At 42.4% G+C, this 24,590-nt stretch overlaps 1 protein-coding gene across 1 annotated transcript in view; it reads left to right on the top strand.

The window, feature by feature from the left end:
• Positions 1 to 24,590, top strand: part of stk3 (serine/threonine kinase 3 (STE20 homolog, yeast)) — an 87,437-nt gene that overhangs the window by 35,877 nt on the left and 26,970 nt on the right. Inside the window, exons 7-10 of the mRNA XM_069194835.1 lie at positions 87 to 224; positions 1,707 to 1,832; positions 8,859 to 9,051; positions 17,343 to 17,518. Of these exons, the coding sequence (XP_069050936.1) occupies positions 87 to 224; positions 1,707 to 1,832; positions 8,859 to 9,051; positions 17,343 to 17,518 (633 nt within the window). The remainder of the gene's footprint in view (positions 1 to 86; positions 225 to 1,706; positions 1,833 to 8,858; positions 9,052 to 17,342; positions 17,519 to 24,590) is intronic.

Genomic DNA, 24,590 nt, shown 5'->3' with positions numbered 1-24,590 from the left:
TGATTTCTTCCCTTTTTTATGTGTTTCACCACCCCTCTCTCTCTCTCTCCCTCCCCACCCCCCCCTCCTTAATTTTCCTCCGCCAGGCCATTTTCATGATTCCCACGAACCCTCCTCCCACATTCCGGAAGCCGGAGCTCTGGACGGACGAGTTCACGGATTTTGTGAAGAAGTGTTTGGTGAAGAACCCCGAGCAGAGAGCTACTGCCACTCAGCTTTTACAGGTGTGGAATAAATGGTGCTTCAGAGAAAAACAAGCCCATACTATACTGAATATATGACTGTATACGCAGGGTCTAAGAACAGCGCGTTTTCTTTCGAGAACGTGTAAAGGAAAAGTTCCGTATACCTTTTTTCTGTCTGTTTTCTTTTTATTGGCTCCGATAACCTCATACGTCACTCACGATTCTGTACCGCCATTGTTGCTGCTGGTTTTCCCCAGCCCTTTTAATTCTTTAAATGTTCCATGCTCTCGTTTACGTGTCCAAAACCGTATCTTACCCCTTCTCCCTGTGCCTTTTAAGTCTAAGTGTTGCATTTAGACAGACTTCCAAGAATGAGAGTGGTGGGCAGCTCTTTCAGTCAGGTTTGAAGTTCGAAGCTGAGCTGACATGCCATTTGGAGTGCCGAGTGTTGCTTTTCAATATTTTGTGTAAATAACAGAGAGCTAAATCGAACCCGACGGCCCCCATGCTTGCTCAGTGCCACGGGGGCGTGAGGGAAGTTGGGGGGGGTTGCATCTGGTCCTGTTTCAAGAGAAATCGAGATGCTTGTGCGAATCAGATGAGCAGCTTGGTGTTACTTGCAATGGAAATGTGTTCCAACGTAATGATTTTGTTTTTGCTGTAAGGGTAGCCTGACAAGCAGACTTTAAATGTTTGTTAGTCATGCTGATTAACTGAATAAATGAATTAACCGCCGGTCAGATGTTGTGGCTGGCTTGCGGTAGACCTACAGGCTGGAGCAGTTGCAGGCCAGATTTGGCCGAGGGTCTGATTTGACGTGACGGGCCATGTGTGGTATTATTAATGTTTCACGCTTTCTGCCCAGAATGAGAATGTGATTTTTTTTAGCAAGAAAAAAAACACTCCAAGCCTTCGATGCAAGCCCAGTTAAAATTAAGTTAATTAATGCAAGCCCTTGAATGTTTGATGTTAGGCACTGATTAAAGAGCGGGTGCATTTTGATTTCTTTCCACATTCCACTGCCTTTGTCCTTTTTTGCTCTTTTGTGGAAGCTAGATTTCCCTTGATTGTAGTTTAACGAAGGGGGGGTTTGCGGCTTCATTGGCCTTTTTGTTTTCTTTGTTGGGTAGCTTCCCGCGTGTCAAATGTGCCACCTTCTTTTACCTTCACTGGTATTTGAACTTGTGATTTGCCTTGCACGCTGTGAAAATCACACCGACCGAATTAGAAAAGCCACCCTGAAATACAGGAGCAGGAGACAGGAGAACTAACCTTCCTGCAGCTTTTGTGCTGCACTCGGGTCTCCCGCAGGTTGCATTGTAGGTTTAATAGGTTTAAGCTGCACAGGTTGATCACAGTGTGAGCAGGAAACAGAATCATCAATTAATTTGGCGATTAACCGCAGAAAGGCCTTCAGGTTTCGATAGTGGGTGGAGGAAGACTCTGTGGTTAGTGTGTCTGAGCATCATCCAAGCGCAAGTGAGTGAGAGGGCTGACTTTGTTTCCCCCTGTCTGCTGCAGCACCCGTTTATTAAGAATGCAAAGCCCGTCTCCATCCTGCGTGACCTTATAACCGAGGCCATGGAGATCAAGGCCAAGAGACACCAGGAGCAACAGAGGGAGCTGGAAGAGGAGGATGAGAACTCGGTATGTATACCGCATGTAAAGACACCGAAGTGACAATTAATGAGAAATTGTGATCCAGAAATAGGACCTGTGACACTTTGCAAGTCCTGTCTTCAGTTGTTGGAAAATACCATCTGGTGCATCAAGCCAGTCCTCTCCGGTATGGGAAATCCTGAATACCTTCTGGATCCAGCAACACATGTCACTTCTTCGTCTTCGGCGCTGTCCTGAGTGATGTGAATGCGAGCTGACAATCTTGAGTGTTTGCATAGCTGCTGAGGTAATTTTTCACATTTTTTTAATTAAGGATGAAATTGGCGAGCCTCTCGTTCAACACAGGAGGTTAATCCAAATATCAAAGTTTTGATGTTGGTTTAAGCGTTACAAAACATGATGGCCCTCATCCTCTCCCGTGTTGTTTGCAGTGTGATGTGGAGTTGACTCGGAGGTCAGGCAGCTGTGTGGGGGAAGTGTGTGCGTGCGTGTGGGGGGGGGGGGGGATTGGGGAAAGCCGTTGGTTGCCGAGAAACATGCGAGAAACATCCATAAATATAGCCGGTCAGCATTCCAAACCTTTTTGATTGGAGTTTGACTATTTATGTAAATGGAAATTGGTCTGATCTTATTGCAGTAAGATCCACTGGAACTGAAAAACAACAGAAGTGCCTAGATTTGGGGTGGTTTTAATGGAGGGGAGCTAGAATGGCTCTTTCGCAGTCCACCCAGGCCCACTCGATTGCATTAAAACATCGATCGCACACCCCTTATGTTTCCAGCTTCAGTCCATGGTCTCCAGAGAGTTTGTGACCCGGGCGTCAGTGTGTGGAGAGCTGCACTTTCACGCACAGAGACCGCAGGCTCGTGCTGCTGAACAGTGGGGGGATCCTGATCCTTTTCTTTAGCCTTGCCCGATCAAGGCCCTGAAGGAAGCCTCTCAAATGCATTTTCATCTCGGGTAATAACCAGAACAATGTAATAGCGCCAGAGAGCTCACTTCCCAAAGATTTCTGCAATACCCGATGGAAATGCCGAACTTCTTGCGTTTTGGTACCAGTGCCCACAGTTTAACTGCGACACTTTCCACCACAAACCTTCTCATCTGTAGGGCTGATCTTCTTGGGTTCTTACTGTGTGGGTTGCCAAAATAAGTCATATCTAAGCCGTCATGCTTAGCACAGAGCTAGTTGCCAGGGATTATTCAGGCCCTGGAAATTGCAGTGTTTTTTGTTTAAACCTGATCCTTCTTGTGAGATGGGTTTTCACTGCCCGTGTCAGTCAGTCAAGGCTGTGATCAGGTACTGCTCTCCGTAATGACCAGAAATGACTGCAATTTGAAATACAACAGCCACAGTTGGTAAGCAAGGCTGCAATGTAATTGCTTCTTAAGTTGCAATTTAAGTTCATCACGTCATGCTCCTAATTATAAACTGACCACAACCCAGCATGTATTCAGTCACAAAAAATGTGTTTTTGATGATGTTTCAGAGGAAACTCTGGAGGACTTTTTTTGCTTTTACTGTTTATGTAACCTTTTCTGATGTTCCTCGTTTCACGAGATTGTTCAACATCATTGAAAATTTGCAGTGTTCGCTGCAGTGTGATACATATAAATGCTGATGCAGTCATCTGTTTTCACATATTAACTCAATTCCTTCCTTTGACAGAGGTTAACCACCTGTACTTAATTTGACGGGGACCAGCCACCTGCTCTTGTTTTTGCACCGTGAGCACAGAGACAGACCTCTGCTATAGTGTTCCCTTTGTTATCATCTTTCCCCTTTCTCCGGGCACGCATAGGCAGTCCCATGGAAAGTTGTGCATATCGGCCGGTTATTTCATTTTGGCACTGAATGGTTTACGTTTTTATACTTGTTGCACTTCACCATAAAAAGGAGCGCTACAGTAGTTGTGGCCATGTACTCCTATTCAGGCAGTACCTCCGTTTACCAACAGTGTTTATGTCAACTTGCCCATATAAGTAGCCGTTGGTTCGGTTGGTTGGTTAAACATTCGTGTGGGTTTGGGGCAGGAGCATTGGTTTCTTAGGCTAGGTTTGCTTTCCTACTCCCGATTGTCCTTGTCTGACCTACCCTGCAGTGGCACACCAGTCCTTTCAGCAGGACAGCAGTCGTCCGCTCGCTGTCCCAGTTGTGCACTGGGGGTGATCCTGAATTTTTCAGCACCAGATTATAGGCGGCAGGCTGAGTGTCGTGCCACTTAGCCCCAGGCAGATCCCTGTTGCTCTACGTATCTTGGTGTCTCTGAGCATCGGTTACCTGTTCTAGAGTGTAGGTGGTCCTCTCATTTTCCTCACTTGTAGCGTTTGTATTTTCGTGATAATCGGAACTCCCCTGCGGACTGTTCCTAGATTGGAATTCCCTGTTGTTCTGGAATTCTGTATTGTTCTGGTATTCTCCCAGTGTGCTTATAACAATATAAAGGTAACAATGTGGACCAAAAGGATCCTTGGTCATTCTGCATCGATTGCTCAGATCTCCTAGCCCCTTCACTGGGCTTCTGCAGGGCCCTTCGCCTTTTCTCTTGTGCAAATCAGGATGACTAAAGTCGCTCCTAATCAACTTTCTGGGTTCGGGTCTTGTTACCAGGGGCAAACTGGTCAAATAAATGCCAGGGACCATGAGTTTGTTTTCCCTGGCGCCAGCCATTGTCCATCAGCAGTTTACACTGTTAAAAGCCTGTGTATGTGGGGAGCTGCCCTGCTCTGGACCAATTGGGCAGTGATTAATTACATTTTATAATTCAGTCTTGTTCCACGCTCCCCAGACGGGCCCTTGGCCGCTACACAAAGACAAATTAGCATTAATTAGAAATGCAGGAGCCTTCACATCTAACCCGAAGCAAGAAATTCAATAACCGAACATGTGATTGTAATCTACCATTGCTAACCGGTACTGTCCCAAATTGCCAAGCAGATTTTCTGTGTGTATCTCAAGGCAATGAATCTGAGGTGTGAAGTAACTGGTATGTTTCTAATATTATGCCTGGGGTGCAAACAGATGAATGAGTTACGGTTCAAGTTCAGGGTTAATGTGATTCCTAAGGATACCTGGGGCTGTATTTATGATCAGCTTTGCCCATTCTCTTGTGAGGGAGAAATCGGATCTCCTGATGTCACGTACTAGAAACAATCAGCTGAGTGTTATAGTATCTTGATTGGCTAGTTTGCCGGGTTTTTTTTTTGTGCCTTTTTTTTTCTGAATTTTCTCTGAAGGTACCTTCGGATTTAGATTTCACTGTAGTGTTAACATCTTGAAATGTGCCCTGGAACAGCATACAAATACTTCAAAAAAAGCAACCAAGAATAAAAAGGAATTACTTGTAACAACACATGTCCGCACAAACATATTGCGCTCATGGATCACACATTAATTTTAAAATGGTGAATTACTGGTTGGTTCCTTCAGTTTGTTGTGCAATAGTTTATTGTGAATTGCAATTTAAATCAATTTGCAGTTTGTTTGGACATTAAATTAAAAATCAAAGTTGTAGATTGATATGAAATTGGGGTTGTGGCCTATTCCTCTTTCAACCAGGCATTTGAGTAAAAAGCTCCCATGAACATGTTTTTAAGTTAATGGCTGAAAGTCTGCAAAGATTGGTTGTATTCCATATTTGAGTGCAGTTCTAATCAAAATAGAAATGGGGAAAACTATTTAGTGTCTGGACAGGACCAGTCTCAGACACAGCGGGTGAACACTGGAGCTGCAGTCTTTAGAAAATGTTGTGTTAGTTAAGATTTTATTTGCAAGGGGGTTAAGTAAAAAGGTCTTTTATGGCTGTTTAAAAGACAATCGCTGCCCTTGTTCTGAATGAAATTTGGCAAGTGTTGTCATGGCCGTTGATCAAGTCAGGTTAGTTCTGGGACACATTTACCTGACACGGCCGCTCGGTTGAGCAGGGAGCAAGTGTGATTCTTGTCAGACATGGGTTGAAGGCCAGAGCAAAAACAAAAATCGTTTGTGGCTTTGTAGGTAGTGCTGCTGGCAGATATGCCTTGGCCCTGCTTAAACAGGCCTAAAGAGTGGGCTGCACAAGCAGGCCCCCATTAGCAGTGCTTTGTGTCCCACTCCCACAGTGCCTGTGAAAGTGGGTGTGGACAGAACCGCTGTCTCAGACACAGCGTCTGAATGCAGATTCTGTATGAAGTACTCCATTTAATTTTTGCAGGACTTAGTTAACCTGCCCATATATTCATCAGATTTAGAGTATCAATCGGTACATTTAAAAAGCCATGGATATTGTTACTCTGACAGATGGAGGCTGAAATAGATACAAAAGCTCACGGGCCTTCTCATTCTAAAAGCGTTGGTTAAAGAAAAGTTTCTGACTGAGAAATACCACAGCATAATTTAAATCAAGGCCAATCAAGGCTTAGGCTAGACTGTAGCCAAATAAATGAAGTGCTCTCTCTTGCATATGGTCTACACTTGTTATTCTGTTCGGCTTGTAGTAGTATCGGTTCTGTGTATTTATATAGAGCTTTTCTTCCTAAGTCACATAGAGGATTAGACCCACTTACTGTATGTTGAAGAACATCATTACAATTTATTACAGCAATTTACTCATCACTTTATCAAAATAACTGTGTAGTCACCTTGAGATATTTGTAAGTGTTGTATACTTCATTCATGTATAAACGTTCGCATGAATTAATGAATAAGTCTGCTGAGATGTTTTATTTTCGCAGGGAAACCAGCAGAATACATTTCATGTGTCTATACAATGACTTTGATGCTGTGCCTTATCCTACAAAATAGAAAAAGAATTCTTCTTTGGAATCCTTGCTGTTAAAAATGAACAGACATTCATATGCAATCAGTGCTTGCCTTTGAGCTGTAATGAGTATCAAAAAGAAAGTTGTTTTGAAGATCTTCCTGCAATATCATATCATACTTGCTCCCTTTAGTGCCATCTCCAGTTCGTCCCCTGGCGCAATCATGATGTAATCTGAAAAATAAGAAGGGATTTGGGGGAGTATGAAGTGCTTGTTTTATGCCACGCAAAATACTGAGCAGATAATTGCGGCGATGGAGCTTAAACCTAATTGAATTCTGCTCATGAGCAAAGCCAGAGCTCGTATGTCTCAAGAAGTTCTAAAATGCTATACTCCACAGGAAGGTCAGTTGGGATATTGTTTTTACTTTAAAAAAGGAAAATAAATAACATCTCAACAAAATCACTTGAAATGTAGCAGAGATTTCTATACAAACAAGGGCAGTTTGAAAGCATGAAGTGAAACTGCTTCAGACTTTGGCCATTTGTAAGAGATCCACTGACAGGAGTGTCCCCTGCCTCTTATATTAACAACAGATGTTTAACTTTCCGTACACTTGAAATAATAACCCTTTCCCGTGGAGCCAGCACCTGTTTCATAGAAAGAAGAGCAGTTCCTGGAATCGTGGCTCGGATTTCACTTGACACAAAGTGCGAGTGTTCGATTTTGAGATTAGTTTCCATACACATCTTGGTATGCCCACCAGGGCAGTCCTCTCGTGATCTGCCCGCCATCCCACAGCGGTCACCATTATCCATTATGAGCTGTTTAGTAATGTTAGGAAGTTGTTCACACAAGCGACTCTTGAGGAAATTGCAGGTTGGCAAAATAAATGAGCCATGTTTTAAAGAATTTTGTGGACCTTAGCGTAGCCCCCCAAAGATTTCATAACGCATGTTGAGTTTTGATGGATAGCTGAACTTCCTGTAATATGAACTACTTTAATGCTAGGCCTATCAGGAACAATGAGTGTGAAAATACAAATTTCGTTTGTTGCCATTACATCATTAAGCTTTTGATCCCAGCGGATTGCCTACTGTAAGAGGTGCATTAGTAAATGTCAACGAAGTCGGCATTGGCCTTGCACTTTGACCTCACTGGGGATTAATAATGCATATCGTCTTGGTCATCATCATGCTAAACTCCATTTGCTGCATTATTTGGTGTTTATTAAATCATTTAGGAAACATGAGGTTTGTTTTCAATAAGGTCATTCGCATACAAGCAGGGAGGCAGATTGCACGAGTTTCCTTTTGATGTCCTATCCATTTCATGCCTAATACCTTTCAGATGTGCTCCCCAAACATTTGTTAGCCTACCTGGACCATTATTAAAGTTTGATACACTGATCACGATTATCTAAACACGAATATGCGTGATCTGTTGGCGGGATATTACGGGTCTAGGACTCAGGGGAGTCTCTGTGGGGACGAAATTAGCACTGTTAGCTAATTCTGTTTGTCCTTAATTGTGCAGGAATTAAAAATGAAATGTCAGAGATGCTTATGTGAAACTCGCTGGGCTGAACAGCAGCTGGTGGAGAGCGTTCCCAATGGCTTAGCACATTTAAAAAGCATATTGTGAGACTGGAGGATACTCATCAATCTTTAGTCATCCGCTCAGACGCGGGAGCTGCCAGTAACAAAGTGAAATGTGAATTGTGTGTTCCAAATTGGGAATGGAGAAAAGGGGAGGTGGATGAAACATAAATAAAAAAACGAAAAAGACAAAAACTGTGTGGATGCGTGTTGTACGTTTCTGCTTCTACGTAGAAATGCAGAAAAAACACGACAAAATCTGATTAACCTTAAACTGAATAACGGTGTGAGATCTGGGAGTAGTGTATTGTAACCTATTCATTAGTTTTATGCAGTTCTGCCTAACACTACCTACCTAATAAAAGGGCCAGAACACAATCTAGAAAGGTCCGTACACCAAAATCGGAAGACTTTCATATTTTGAGCACTGTTATGTGCCATCTTTGTCTGCTTTCAGCAAATTGCACCTGAGCAATTTTATTATTTTATTTAGGGTTTTATTGGGTATTCTTTCAGCGAAAATGGATTCTTTGCTTTTTATCCCTGGATCATGTCGTTTTGATCCTCCGATGTGACATCTTTTGACTTGCATCAGAAAGCTTACATTCCCCCGGCTGGAAAAAAAGAGTCCGTTGCTGTGTGCGGTGTAAGAGATTCTGCTGAGCCGGGCCCCGTGGGTCCGGCGGCGCTGACCCGCCCTGCTTTCTGCCCCAGGAGGACGAGGTGGAGGTGGACTCCCACACCATGGTGAAGACGGGCTCCGAGGGCGCGGGCACCATGCGGGCGACAGGCACCATGAGCGACGGGGCGCAGACCATGATCGAGCACAACAGCACCATGCTGGAGTCCGACCTGGGCACCATGGTGATCAACAGCGACGACGAGGAGGAGGACGGCACCATGAAGAGTGAGTCCGCCCCACTGTGCCCGTTCAGACGTCGGCAGCACCAGCCGGCCGCCCACAGGGCATCGTACCGACAATAAACTGTCAGATGGGTACTAGGCCCACTCTGTTCTGTGGTCTGGACTCCAGTTGTGTACAGTTCTCAGCTTTTTGTATCTGGTAGACTTAAGTGCATCGTTCTTAATAATAATAGTAATTGCTTACACTTATATAGCGCTTTTCTGGAAACTCCACTCAAAGCGCTTTACAGGTAATGGGGACTCCCCTCCACCACCACCAATGTGCAGCCCCACATGGATGATGCGACGGCAGCCATAGTGCGCCAGAACGCTCACCACACATCAGCTCTCAGTGGGGAGGAGAGCAGAGTAATGAAGCCAATTCATAGAGGGGGATTATTAGGAGGCCATGATTGGTAAGGGCCAATGGGAAATTTGGCCAGGACGCCGGGGTTACACCCCTACTCTTTTCGAGAAGCGCCCTGGGATTTTTAATGACCCCAGGGAGTCAGGACCTCGGTTTTACGTCTCATCAGAAGGACGGCGCCTGTTTACAGTATAGTGTCCCCGTCACTATACTGGGGCATTAGGACCCACATGGGCCGCAGGGTGAGCGCCCCCTGCTGGCCCCACTAACACCTCTTCCAGCAGCAGCCTTAGTTTTTCCCAGGAGGTCTCCCATCCAGGTACTGACCAGGCTCACACCTGCCGAGCTTCAGTGGGGTACCAGTTGTGAGTTGTAGAGTGATATGGCTGCTGGTATAACCACAGACGAATAGATCCAGACCACATGTTAAAGACAGCATTCCCTTGCGAAGCCTGAAACAAATGCATCCTATTAATGATCGCCAATCTGAAAGAAAAGCAGTGGTTTTCAACACTGCTCATTGTCTTCAGGTTTCTGGGTTGGAAAGAAACATTTCTTTCATATATAACGAGGTCCCAGTTCATGTTTTGTTTGCCAGGCAGTCTTGCACACTGAAACCAAAATGGACCTTTTTTGTAAAAAAAAAAAAAAGGCTATTTAAATGAGGATCCATTTGGATCGTCGTCGATGGCAGAGGTCATCCTAGTCCCGCACATTTCTGCCTGTGGATTCCAGAGGTTGTGGCATATTACTGTTAAATACATTTTGGAGGCTCATCCAGTGTGTGCTGCCTTCTGGACACCTCTGTGTCAGAAGGATCTATTACTTTAGGCCATGAAATTGAATGAAGAAAACACGGCATCATTTATGACACCTGTCTGCTCCTGGTGCTTAGCTTTTAAGACTGTATTGTTAGATTAAGTTGTACAGGTTTGCTTTGGAAGGAATGGCTTATTTTTAAATATAGTTTTTTGTAGTTTAGCCAGATCTCCATGGTAGAAGAAGCATTGTTTTCATGTGCTACCCACATCTTCTGACCCGTCTCTTTTTTTTTTTTTGACCCAGTAAGGTATATAATTTGCATCCAGACAAGGGCAAAGTCAGTGGTTCAGATTTTGGCTTATAAAGGGTGGCGGACTGCAGGAGGGTACGCATAGTCACCTTGCTGCAGTTATGCGACTGTACCACTAGGTGGGAGTGTCGCATTACTGCGTGCCTTCTCACTTTGCAGAGCTGGCTGATATAACTACAACAGTATTCGGTGTAGTCTGACAAGCATAAACACAGCATTTTGGCATTGCAGCCTGTTTGTCACTCTAAATGTAAGCAATAGTGAAGCAGAGGTGTATTTAAAATTAATGTTAAAGACAGGCTCTAGATTATACCACTCATTCTTTCTGAGAAAGATGCACAGCACTTCAATAAATCAACACCTGAAACAAATGACCCTGAGTTAAAGAATTCCAAAATATAACTCTGACCAGTAGGATGGCAGGGCTGCACGCACAAAATCGTTTTACTGGAAATCGAAAATGTCCTCCCCTGAAGTCGCCACATAATGTTGAGAGCGGTTTAATTTGCTGGGGCTCTGAGGCACTTGAGGTTTTTGATTGCTGTCCTGAGGCCAGGGTGAGCTCTGCGCCTCGGAGATGGCAAGTTCCATGTCAAGCTTCTGAGAAAAGACACCACGCTCCTCTGCCGTGAGATCCCCAACCCCCGAAACACAGGTCTGTGAAGAGAAGTACTTCCTTCAGCATGGTGTTGTCTGTTCCCCACCCTTTCCACACTCTTACCCAGGCAAACGTGGCACCTGTGATCAATGCTTACATAGCAGTGCTAGGAAACCAAGATCCCCCTGTCCACAGGGCCTATATAGTCTCGGACTTCAAGGCCCAGTTGAGATCTGCTACGCATTGCTGCTGCATAAAGATTCTGGAGCAGCAGCAGCTTCACAGGGTGTGAAACCCAGCAGGTGGTGCCATGCTTCTCTCTGTGGGGCGGAGCAGTGGCTCTGTGGCTCAGGATCTGCGCCTGTGGCTGGAAGGTTGCCGGTTCAAATCCCACGGCCGGCAGAGGAATCCTACTCTGTTGGGCCCCCGAGCAAGGCCCTTAACCCCAACTGCTCCAGGGGCGCTGTATAAATGGCTGACCTTGCGCTCTGACTCCAGGCTTCTCTCTCCCCGTCTGTGTGCCTGTGTGTCTCACAGAAAGACAAATATCTAATGCAAGAAATTGTATAGGGCTCATAAAGTGATCTTATCTTATTACAACACTGGATGAATCTTGTGAATGTTTTCTCAGTTAACGTTACTTCCAGATAAAGGGTTAAGGACTTGTTCAGTATTGAGTTACAATGAACGTATTGTCGTTCAGTCATGCAAGATTCCTACCTTGCACCCTCACATTCAGCCCTGAGGCAGAAGTCTGAGGTTTTTCTCTGGAACAGCTCAAGCATGGAAGACAGAAAATTGTTTACCGTCCCTTTAAGGTGTGAAAATGAGATAAAACCAAGTCCGCCTTCACTTGTTAATTATTTCATAAAGCAGGACGAAAATAGGTCTGGAGGAGATAGCGTACTAGCTGGGATGAAAAAAAGGAAAGCACTCAAGAGCTGCAGTATTTCTTGTGTGAGCTGTGCAGGAGAGTGTGCTCTGGCAATTTGTGGCTTACGACCTGATTTTATCTGGGGTTTTTTTTGCTGGCGTGAAGTGACATAGCATGCTAAATAGAGCCTATTGCTGCTGTTTCCATGAGCATTTTCAGGTATAAAAATCAAGCAGCAGGCAGTTCAGAGATATTCCTGCACATTAACTGTTACACCAAGCTCAGGGGTCCCCATGTCAGTCCGCTGGAGATGAAACTTCTCTCGACTGTTGCTTGCTTTATTTCATTAAATTATTAATCCATTTGGTGGCCATGTACAGCTTACAATTTTAATTTATAAGTCCATATTCTGTAGTTCTTAAAGTTACCCTTAAGACTATGTACAGTAAACTGCAGTCAGATGGGTACTAGGCCCACTCTGTTCTGTGGTCTGGACTCCAGTAGTGTACAGTTCTCAGCTTTTTGTATCTGGTAGACTTAAGTGCATCGTTCTTAACCACAGACGAATAGATCCAGACCACGTGTTAAAGACAGCATTCCCTTGCGAAGCCTGAAACAAATACATCATATTAATGATTGCCAATCTGAAAGAAAGGCAGTGGTTTTCAACACTGCTCATTGTCTTCAGGTTTCTGGGTTGGAAAGAAACATTTCTTTCATATATAACGAGGTCCCAGTTCATGCTTTGTTTGCCGGGCAGTCTTGCACACTGAAACCAAAATGGACCTTTTTTGTGGAAAAAAAAAAAGACTAAATGAGGATCCATTTGGGCCAGTGTACAGTTAGGGTTACAAGAATCCTTAAATGTTGACTGCAGTTATACTTTGTCACCCTTTAAATGATAAAATTAAGAGTGTTTATCCATTAGAATAGGTTTTCTTACAACTTTGATCTCACTCAAATCTAGGGTACAGTTACAGAACAGTGCAGTAGGCAATACAAGTGACTAAAAGTCTCTGGGGGGGGAAAAAAGTTGCAGATAGGAGCAAATTATCACTCATCCTAAAGCTGACTTGGGCCCTTAAAATCCAGCACGGAGCATAAAAAATGTCTAAGTAGTGAGGGAATGCTAACCCTAACCCTAGCTGGGGCTTTAACTGAGTAGTTCCACAATCTGCCTCTGAAGTCCTCCAGTCATTAGATTTGGAAATGGCTCAGTTCCGGGATAAAATTACTGGACGGTGCAGTATGCAACATAAGTGGCCGAAGGTCTCCGAAAACAAAAGCTGCAGGTAGGAGCAAATGATCATTTCTGTCTGAAAGTGGTTATTCCTATACCAACATGTAAGGTATAGTGTAGCCACCCTTTCATGATCAGCTTTAATTTGCCAGGGTTTTCTTTATTACCGTTTGTTAATATTTTTCACACAGGACACCCTGCAGAAATGAGAGGCACTCATCATGTAAGCAGTGGGGGGGGGGAGGGGGGTCCTGACTGGCTCGACCTATAAAGTACAGGTAGAGCTCTGTGACCCAGGTGTCCTGGGTTCGAGCCCAGGGTCTTGTCACTCGCTGAGGGTGGCCTCACTCAAGCAGTTCTGCACTCAAGCACTTAGGCCTGGGATCAGTCCTATTAAAATCCAGGAAGTGGCTTTCCATATTGCTCGCTGTATGATTAAGCAGAGTGTTTTCTCCTTGGAATAATCGCTTGGTTTTACACGTTTCAACATATGTGTTGCAGTGTGAATGTATTTGGCTTCTATTTCCAAACAGATTAGTCTGCCAGGTTTTTTTTTCCACTACAGCCTTCATTTTTCCTTTTGTGTAATTCGTCTCTCTGTTTTTGGATTTGTTTTACAGCTCTTTTGGTTATTTTTTAAGGACTTCTTTCATTGCAGCTTTGCAGGTAGTAAAGGCAATTAAAGGGTTTGCAATGGCAGAGTGTCAGAGACTTAACAGCCAGTGATCTGCTCTCCAATTGTGAGACATTTTAATACAGGTGTGTCATCTTGAAAATTAAAAAACATTCGTCTGTCCTGTACGTAAGGCATGACCTATCTGCATTTTCTGCAAAACGAGCAGTGTTATTTTCTTTCAGTGTGTGCATTGCTGAGATGAAGTGTAATCGAGAAGGAGGAGGCCTCTTGGCTCATTGACAGTTTCGCAGACATTCCTCTGCCCGTCACATATTGACATATATTGACAGCCATTCATGCTCAGGTGGTGCTGTCTGGATCCTGCTTAGTGCATAGTACTTGAATGCACAAAGCAGCCTGCTGCAGGACTCTATAGTGCTGGGAAGGCAGTTACTTAAGAGTCTTCTCAAAGACTATGTGAATTAAACAGCCTCTTTTAACAAGTGCATTCCCCTTTAATGCCAGCAAGATTCCGGCTCCCTGATCCAAATTCTTAAACTGTCCTGGATTTCTGCCACCTGTAAATTTGGAGATGTTGGTAAAACAGTCCAGATTACTGTTTAATAGTAGTGGCTTTATTTCAGAAGTGCCAGAGGTGACATCCTACTATAGAGAACATAAATGTTTGGATATTAACACACCAAAAGGCATTTAGGGTGAGATTACCACCAGTCACTGCTTTCAGCATCTACTGCAGAGGCATATGGAATGAGCTGCTGTCCTTGACCTTGCGTCCTCTGTGGGCTGGTGTAGATGTGGAGCTGTGTGTTAATTGTGTACTTGTGAGCTTTTTTATGTACTTCATTTTACTGGATGCACAGATAGAAAGCAGGTATGACTAGACTGTATGAAACCTTTTTTATAGTATACCCCAGCATTATCAGATTCAGATTATTTATAAAAGGTTATATGAGGACGTAGGTGTATGTTATGGTCTTGCAGTGGTTTGTTGTTTTTAGTCTAAAGATTTTGGCATTCTTAATTTGCAGCTTTCTAAAGATGCCTTTTTATAGTTAAAATAATATTAGGATATATTACTATTCATGAACCAGATGAAAAATAATTTTTCGAATGAGTTATTTGCAGTGGCTTGCGCCATTATTGTACTGAAAATATATAAATGGTAAATCAATGAAACGAGCAATCAGTCTATAAATAAAACTATAAAGAAAAGGAGATGGCAGAAACACTTTAATCCTACAGCTGAAAACTCCCTCAGATATGAAGGTGGATAATTTTGCCTTACTCTGCAGATTGTTCTGGTCACTGGCAGCACCAAATTGAAATGACTTGCACACTTGCACAGAGTTGATAGTTGCTCCTGGGAGCTTGATGAAAGTGGTACATCTTAAATTGGAGACTGGAACCGAGGACTATTCTGACCAAGGCCGACAGCTGCCTCAGGCCTCTCGCAGACACATTTGTGTGCAGCCCTGCTTTCAGCGGCTGTAGAGCACTACCCTGGGAGTGTCCTCCTGTTCACATGTGGATAAGATTTGCTGTCGGCCTGGAGATGCTGCTTTGTTTGCGTTTTCTCTCACCGTTTGAAAAACCATACTAAGCGAATCACTGGGGTGGCTTGAAAACCAGCTTGTCATGAGATTCCTGCTCACTCGGGGACTTTGTAGCATCCTATCAGTAGTCCTCTGTGCCCTTCCTTTCACTGTCTGTTGTTCAACAGGTGGGTGATTGTTACATAGCCTCATTGCTGTCTTCACACTGATGGGTCATTAAATGTTGTGGAAAACATCTTTTTCAAGTGAGTGTGTGCGTGTTTGTAATTTAATATTATTCATCAGCTGTGATGATGAGATACACAGGTGAAGTCTGAAGCATTATTAATGGAACATTGAACTGCAGTCCTCTAATTCTTCACACTCAAAGTGTTTATCCAGATGAGATCCTGGTCCTACTCCTAGATTTTAGGCTTTTTTTTTTGCTGTGTATTTCCTTTTGAAGGGAGTAAACTGGAGTTTCAGAAGCTGGATACTTGCAGCCATGCAGATTGCTACGTACTGTAGCACGAGTGCAAGTGAAATGAAGATGGATAGCAGTCACCTTTGTGTCTATATGCACATGACTGTGAGCTACATTTACTATTTAACAGTAGGTAAATTAAAAAGCTGTCTCTTTTCATTTAGGCTTTGCCTTCAGCACAGCTCCAAAGCCCTTTAAGTGCTTCAGTGTGTGATTTTAGCTTCACCACTTTTTCTTCAGCAACCTTAATTGCCATCTCGGCCTGTATTTTTTGCCATCATTATCTGTGACACTATATCGGTCACTGATGACATTTTATGAAGTCTTTGCACATGATGTTATGAAATTGATTAGACGATCCTGCCGTTTTTTGAAAAGCACAGGTCGCATCACATGTGGCGCGTTGGGATGTATTTGATTTCTCAAGGGTTTCTCTGGGAGGCAGAGGTTGTGTATCAATGTGTTGTTTTCCATTCTGTGCTAATTGGGCTTCAGATCTGCTGTGGAAGAGAGCTTTGATATTCTCCATCACCTTGATCTCCCGCTGGACCACTTGGAGCGCACATTTCTCTCCCCGGCATGCATTGGGGTGTTTGAGGATAATTGAGCACACAGAAATGTCCCAGGTTAACCCCAGCAAGATTTCAAATTGATCTGACTGTGGGTCTTAGTCTGAATGCAGAAGTGGCAAGTTCCTTTGTGTTAAATGGTTTGTAGGGAATGTGCAATGGCTGGCATTTTATTTAAGAGCAGTGGCTCTGTGGCTGGATGAAAGGGTGGGAACACTGACGCTAATACCTGGGAGATGTTCAGTTTGTCTGACTGGAGCTGAGATGCACAAAGTAGTGCAAAATAGGTGCCAATTTGTGGAAAGGGGGAGACATTTTTTTGGATATTTATCAGTTGCATACTCCTACACTGTTAAGCTGGAAAAATGAGATGTGGTTATGCCTTTTGCACATGCTTGGAATTAAGTCACAATCTAGACTTTGAATCGGATCACAAATGTGCGAAGAACTTCTGAAATAGTTTGTTTGAACAGTAGTATAATATCTACATACAGGCAGGGCATACTGTCTCTCACACTCCGTCACGTTTGCTGGACATGCTGTGCCCATGTACAGTATTGATGGAACTAATTTGCCCTAAATTAAGAAATTATACTTATTCTTAGGACCAAATTAGAGCGTGTCATTTGCAAACTGCCTGTAGTAGATTTAAAAAAGAAAGCAATATTTTCCAATTATTCAAATTCATTGAGGTTATCTGCAAATGGAAAAAATTGATTTAAATAAAAATGTCTGTTTCTATCCTCCTGCCAGCGTCCCCCTGTCCTGTTTTATTGTTCTAATTTTTTGGGTACATTTCAATCTTCAGACCACGTCTCTAATTTGTTTTAACAAAATCCATTAATTGATCTATTTTTTTTATTTTCTTTGCTTGTTTCTGCTGCTGTTTGTAGTTTTGAACAAGGTGTTTTTTCTCCTGCAGGAAATGCTACTTCACAGCAAGCACAAAGACCGTCCTTCATGGATTACTTTGACAAGCAAGATTCGAAGAACATAGCTCATGAAAACTGCAACCAGAATAAGCAGGAGCCATACCATTTAGCCAAGAATGCCTTCCCAGATAATTGGAAAGTGCCACAGGACGGAGACTTTGACTTCGTAAGTACCAGACTTTTGCGATCACCGTTATTGTGCTTGTGTTGCACTGAAATTCATCCCCTTTGTGTGCGTCTGTGCCATTGTTTAACCTTGTGCAAAAACCTGTTATACTGTGAAACAAGATTTTTTTTTTTAGTCTTATTCTTAAATGTGCATGCACATTCTCGGGAGAATGTCATGTGTAACGGCATTTTCACTGGCACTGTGGATATACAGTACGTAGTCTGCGTCTTGACTTTTTTTACCTTATAGTTAAATTTAACAAGGGCTCTTTGGCTAAGGAGAAATTACAGAACTGTTCATATCTTTGTTTTCGAGTTCAACTCTTAGTGGGCACAGCAAAAGGTGGGATTCTGATTTAAAGCACAAAAGGTTATAAATGACAGAAGGACACTCAAATGGAAAGCACACTTTTTCTCTGATTTGTGTATTAACTAAACCTTCAGAAAATAACTTGTGGGCTGTGAGCGTTCTGACAGTCAGCATGAATGTGTCAACAGTCCTAGCCTTCGCTTCTCTCGGTAAGTAATTGGTTCATAAAGCAATGCGGTGCACTCTGTGGTACACTGGTATATAGCTGCTGTTGTCCAGGTTGAACTGTGATTCAGTGTGCAAAATGAAGGAGAGCAGCTGGAGGAAAGAGCAGAGAGAAGTTGGATTTATTGTCGGAGGTCTTGGTGCAATCTTCTGGTTTTGGTATGGGTTATTATAAATCATTTCTAAGGGATTTTTTTTTTACTAATATGCATTTTATCTGTCCTTCTAAGGGAAAGAAGCTGCATAAGAACAATGTCATATTAATACATTAGTTATTTTTGCACTACTTCACAAGTACTGAACTTGGCCAGATGTCCCAGAATGTTACACATGAAGTGGTGTCCTGTCATTTCCTCCGCCTTCCCTGTATTCCTGTGTAACAAAGTCCCAGCTTCTCACATTTTTAATGTTCAGTGCAGAATTTAAACGCTTGTTTAGAAGTCCACCCTAGAAATACTAGAAATGATTACATATTTAATTTATCATATTTCTAAATGATATTAAGAGTTGAATGCTTAAATGTGTCAAAATTACGTGAAAAAGGCCATTTAATGATATTGTACAGTATGTACTATGTTTGGTCCAGAGCAGCAATATCTTTTTTGGTAACAGTTTTATACAATTTCAGCTTAACTTCACTTGATTTAAATTTTACACTTTGTACTGTATAATCTAGCATGTTTGCGTTTTTACTGCTTCCCCACACTGTTTAGAAGATATTAATGTCAGCAGAAACACCTAAGTCTTTCTAGTTTATTTCTAATCACTGTTCTTGATATCAGAAGATCAGTACGTTTTACTTCCATTATAATTACTTGGTTCGGGGTTTATCAACCTTATGTGGATGGGTTATTTCATTAATTCTCCAGTCAATGGATATTATCTCAGTCTTGAGTGACTGAAGAGTTACAGTTGGAAGAATATCATCATCCTCTGGAGATTAAGAGCTTTTAGAACCTCTTCTGCCTCTTGTATGCCAAGGTATTATTAGATATAAAACATCCTAAGGGGTATCGACAGTTTCTTCCTAGTGAGGACCTGAGATAAGCAAGTATTAAATACAGTACATCAGCCATTTCTCATTTGTTTCCCTTTCATTGTCTTAGTTTAACATGTATTCTCCGAGACATTGCTTCATCTTTTATTATTATTATTATTATTATTGTTCTGCTTGTTTTAACGCTGATAAAACATTCAGTCTAGAAACCTTTGCAGTATGGGCTTTCAGATATTTTTATACATGTCCTTTGCAGTTCATTATATTCATGTTCTAGTATTTTTAAAATCACTTTAAGAAGTGCTTTCATTTTCCATCGGTTTGTCTTGGTCGATGGAACCATCTGAGATTCTGCTTTATAGCCTTTGATTTACTCTCGTGATGAATGTTTTGTGTTTTACCCAAAATATTCTTCAGCTGTTGCCATCCATTCAGTAATGATTCTGTATCCAACTTATCCCATCTACCCTTAAGCTCTGTCTCATTCCTTTGTAGTGTATAATAATAACAACAGCAACATCTAGATGTTGTCAGTGGGGAGGAGCACAGAGTAATGAAGCCTGGGATGTTTAATAACCACAGAGAACCTCAGTTTTACCTCTCATCTGAAGGACAGTGTACTTTGTAAACCTTTTTACCTGTTTTGGTTAATGGTTCTCTTTAAGGTTTGAGAAGGCATCCGTGAGTCAGGTCATGGAGGCTTGCTAACAGTCCTTTTGGTTGGTTTTCCCATTTAAATAGCCCTGTTGGTATCAGTCGTGTACAGAAACCTACAGTAAATGAAGCCTTCATCTTCGTAGTCCGTGTTTTCGGAAGACCTGATACTTTCAGCATGTGGAGCTGGGATTTTGTCTGACAGCCTGATCAGCCGTGCAAGACCAGTTTTGTTTACCAACTACCTTCTAAGTAACCCGAAGTGTAAGGAAAAGGGTTTTACTCTTGTATTGTAAAATGTAGCGCAGTATTGTGATTTAATATTTTATTCCAATGGCGTGCCTACTGTACTTGCAGCAATTGGCACTCGGAGATTTGGATTAAGTTCTTTTGAATGGCTGGCCTGAAGCAGTGATTCTGTTGGGTTAACTAAAGATAAAACAGTACATCTCCACATGAGACTGCTCTATTTCCTACCAGTAAGCTGCTGCCGTTAAGAAAGCAGCACTTCATATCTAATGATTTTTTTTTTCAGCTCCGTCTGGTTTTCTGCCTCTGCTCTTCAAATTCATCTGTCATCCTGGCTTGGGTTTTAAGTGGAATCGGCCTCTCGCAGACAGTGACTCCTGCGTTGAATATTAAAAGGTTCGCCGTTTTAATTAAGTGAAGGCGGACCGTAGAAAGGACGTCTCTTCCCAAGGAGAGAAGTGAGATAATTGCTGGTTTTGAAGGATGCACATTACCTTGGTTGTAGTAACTTGTTCATTTCTCTCCGAGGACAAAAGTGGCCATGAGAAGCCCTTTTCGTTATCCCTGTCATCCAAATCCAGCAGTTTTAATCTAACCCTGTCAAACACCTCGTTTTACTGGAAGAGAACATTCCGCTTTGGAAATAAAACTGTCAGTGTTGTGTCTAAGCGTGCCTAAAGGAAGGATAACAGATTATTTTTGGTACACATAGATATCGTGTTGGCATGGTGGTGCGGTGATTTATATTGCTGCTGCTTCTCTGTGCTGGGGCCCTGGGTTCAGTTCCGGATCAGGGGTGCTGTCTGTGTGGAGTTTGTGTGTTCTCCCCGCGTTTGTGTGGGTTTCCACCAGGTGTCCAGTGACATGCTGGTCGGTCAATTGGCTGCTGAGAAAAGTGGCCCTGGTGTGAGTGTGGCCATGTCGGTGCCCGTCTGCCCTGTGATGGACTGGTGTCCCATCCAGGGTGTAGCCCTCCGTGCTCCCGTTGCTTTCCAAGATAGGTTCCAGCTCGCCCAGCACCCTGCACTGGATTGTAGGTAGGTGGGAAGTAAGGAAACTGTATGAAGCAGTTAGACAATGAAAAGATAGATGTGGTACAGAAGAAATATTTTTCAAAAACAGTGATAAAGTACAGTACATGTGCAGTGGGGGTGGCGTAGTGTAGTGCATTCGTAAGTGGCTCCCTAAGACCCACCCCCTGTTGTAGAAAGCCATGTATGCGACATATAAAACAGGGACAACCAAGATAATGTCCTTGATACTGCTTCGGCACTGCGAGTTTTCCGAAAGAGACAATCAAGAAATAAAAAATGCTGGTTTTAGGCTCTCCTGTTTTAAAAAAAAAAAACTTTACACTTGGCCCCTGCTGCTCATTTTCTTTCTTTTACAGGTCAGAACCTTAGCGGTGAAGTGGAGTGTATCTTTTTTTTTCCCCTTTCAATCCTGAAATAAATGTGAATGCCTTGTGCGTACCAACATTTCCTTTGTGGTAACTAGGTGCTTTTATAGAGGGTAAAGAACAGCGAGAGATGGTATTTAAAGCAGACAGATTCAATTATCTCATCTAAGTCGAATTTGAAAAGGCCCCTGAGGACACATCCAGGAAGATAAGGCATAGAAATGATATCTTAAACTTTTAACCTGTTTTCATAGCACAGAAGGGAATTAACAAAAACGGTCGCTGGTATGAGTGGAATTAGTTTAGTGACTTGTGTAGAGAAATGACAAGTGAAGAGAAAGTGACATATTGTATTGTTACATAGTTTCTTTTGTCTTAAGGTCTAGGATCTGTAGCCCTGGTCTTGCAGCGTTAGCGTTTTCTGTTTTAGGTGCAGCAGAGCTCTGAATGACTCAACTTAAAACAGAGGAAGTCATAGAATAATATTATGCAATTTTGCAGAATGTGAGAATTCTTATAAATGCCAGAAAATGAAGCTGATTCAATCTAACAAGCAAATGGATATGCAGTGTTTGAATTCTTACCATTACGTTTTTAAATTAATATAACAACAACCTCTTAGCCTTACTGCAGACTCCTCCAGCTCTCTGCAGTGATGTTTGTATTCATTGCGCAGGAGTCCAGACTCGTTGGTTACTATGGGGATTTAAGAAAGTTTAAGAAGGAAAAGGTTCAGTTTATTTGTCATATGCCCAAGTGCAATGAATATATTAAATGAACTTGCTTGCTAACTTATATAAACTTGTGTGTGTGTGTGTTGGCAGGGCAGATTACCGACACCCAGCATTTCAACGTTATCTATACAATCTCTGAAAATGATTTGTTTTAAGTGGGGGTGTCTTATGTCAACCAAGCCTAATGGTAGAAAGTAGAAGTGTGGTCCTTGGTGTGGCTTGTAGACATTTGTATTTTCGGCCAGCGTAATTCCACAGGCAAGTAATCCAGAGCAGTCTAGCCTAGTTCTCACCATGACTTTAGTAACTAGGAACATTCAGCCAGAGGTTCTCAAATTGGTCTAAATGGAATACGGATACGGAGCTTCTTGGGGTTTCAGGAGTTTGAAATGTGGGTTCACTTTTCAGGAGCGTTTCCCTGTTCTCTTCTACAGAAGAAAATCAAAATCAATTCTATTTCTGTGCAGCCCTGCTCAGTTGTATAACAATTAGTGGGAGTGAAGCTGTGTAAAAGGTGCCCGTGGTATCACGATTTAATGATGTTCCAGCTCAGAACTGTAGGAATCAAGCCACGAGTCTAAAATTAAAAATAATTTCAGGGTTATTGATTTTACCGCAGAATTCAGTTTGTGTTTTATGTGTGGTATTGATGGTCATATTTTTATGAAGACTCAGGGACAGCGAATGACAGAAAATAACTAATGAAAGTACTAAACTGATAGCAGCAGAAATTACACGGATAAATCACTTTTCTAGTTGCATCATTTTCGCAATGTATGAATTTCATTCCTATTTTTCTTCAAACTAGTTGACGAGGGTTAAAGTGCTGCTACAAATCATGCAAAGTGTGGAAATCTGTCTGCTGTAGCGACGCTTGAGGTGGATTTCAATTGAAACTGTTTATAAGTTTTAGAAATGGCACAGGAGCTGCTTGAACAAATCACATTAAGGCTAGCCATTCTACATTACCTCACATCTCCCAAAGGCAAAGTAATGACAGGCCTTAACGTTCTAATGCAGAATGCTTTAGAAAACCCTTCAAAGACAAAAAAATTGTACTTTTTCTCCCTGACAGCATGATTTTTAATTCCTTGCTCATACTGTACTTCCATGCTGTTTTCTTCTTCATTGGACATATCAGTTTCCTTCTCCTTTGCTCATTATGTGAGTGACTTTTAGGAGTCCCTTGTGAACCATAAAATATGACTCGTTATAGTTTTATGGGGATCTTTGCATTAAAGTTCTTGTCTGCTACAGTACGTATATCATTTCTTGCTGAGCTTTCAGCTTTCCGATCTGCTCGTCTCGCTGTATTTGACGTATCTGATGCAGCCAGTATTGTAATATGTTTAAGTCATTATTAATTAACATTACTCTTTTAGTTATCGTTCTTATCGATCAAATTAGCTGAGGAGTCCCGCGTGGAGTAGCCCTGTTCCGGAGGTCGGCTGCAAGCCGTGGTTGTTGGGCCGAGCAGTGAGAGTGCAGGCAGCATGCTTGGCACCTGCGCGCTGGCAGGCTCTGGTCAGTCCGAGGGGTGCAACGCCAACCCTTCTGTCTGCAGAGCACCTTTTAGAGGGACCTTTTAGGGGCTCTCTCTCCCCTTTCTGTGGCGTAGGCTTGCAGTGTTAAAGCCGATAATCAGCCGATTATTTGTAGAGGCTCCATTTCCTGGGTGAAAAGGCGCGAATACTGGGCCTTTCCAAACACTAGAAGCAAATAAAAAAAAAATTGTCAGCCTGAGCCAATTTGTTTTCTCACCTGCAAGGAAGCAGCTCATACTGTATATCCACTTTTTTCTCTTCCGTAATAAGACCGTTTCTTGCCCTTTTTTATCTCCCCCAGAACGCTTGTATTTATAAAAGGAGTCCCACCACTGTAAATACAAGTGTCCCTTCCCATCCGTCTCTTCTTTTCCGTGGCAGCACAAAAGGAAAAAGCAAATGATCAGACTGACAGAAGTTAAAAATTGATTGGATCCTAGCAATCCACAATTAAATTTGGGAATGTTTTGATGTTTCGCCCATTCTGCAACTGTTAGTTTCTTGCAATACTGCCCAATCCATATTTATTCATGTCCTGCTGTTTTCTAGATTAATCGGCATGTCAAAAAATGCATTATTTAATATAGTTTTATGTGAATTTTTAAGGGTGTTTTTTTTTTTCAAAATGTGTATAATGTACCACAATCTATTAATCTCAACTCTCCACGGTGGAAGAAGGGAGCGTGTTGCTAAGAGTGGTATTATCTCATTACATGTTCAAATAATCTGTGAGAGACCTTAAGGTAGCTGAACTGCAAATTGTTACCTAGGGAACAGTACGATAATGCCTTTCCTTGTATTGCATACTGCGAAAAACAAAAACGTATGTCACAGCTATTAAGATCTAAGGATTATGAGCCATACAGGGATAAATTAGGAAACACTGATTGGGTGCTTGCTTTTTCTAAAGTTCGTGCTTGTCCTGTTCCAGTTTGTCTATTAAAGTATGATTGATTGG

The sequence above is a fragment of the Lepisosteus oculatus genome, chromosome 10 (assembly GCF_040954835.1).
Source record: "Lepisosteus oculatus isolate fLepOcu1 chromosome 10, fLepOcu1.hap2, whole genome shotgun sequence".
NCBI classification, from domain to species: domain Eukaryota; kingdom Metazoa; phylum Chordata; class Actinopteri; order Semionotiformes; family Lepisosteidae; genus Lepisosteus; species Lepisosteus oculatus.
Note: the sequence above shows the minus strand (reverse complement) of the source record. Positions and strands in the feature narration are given on the sequence as shown.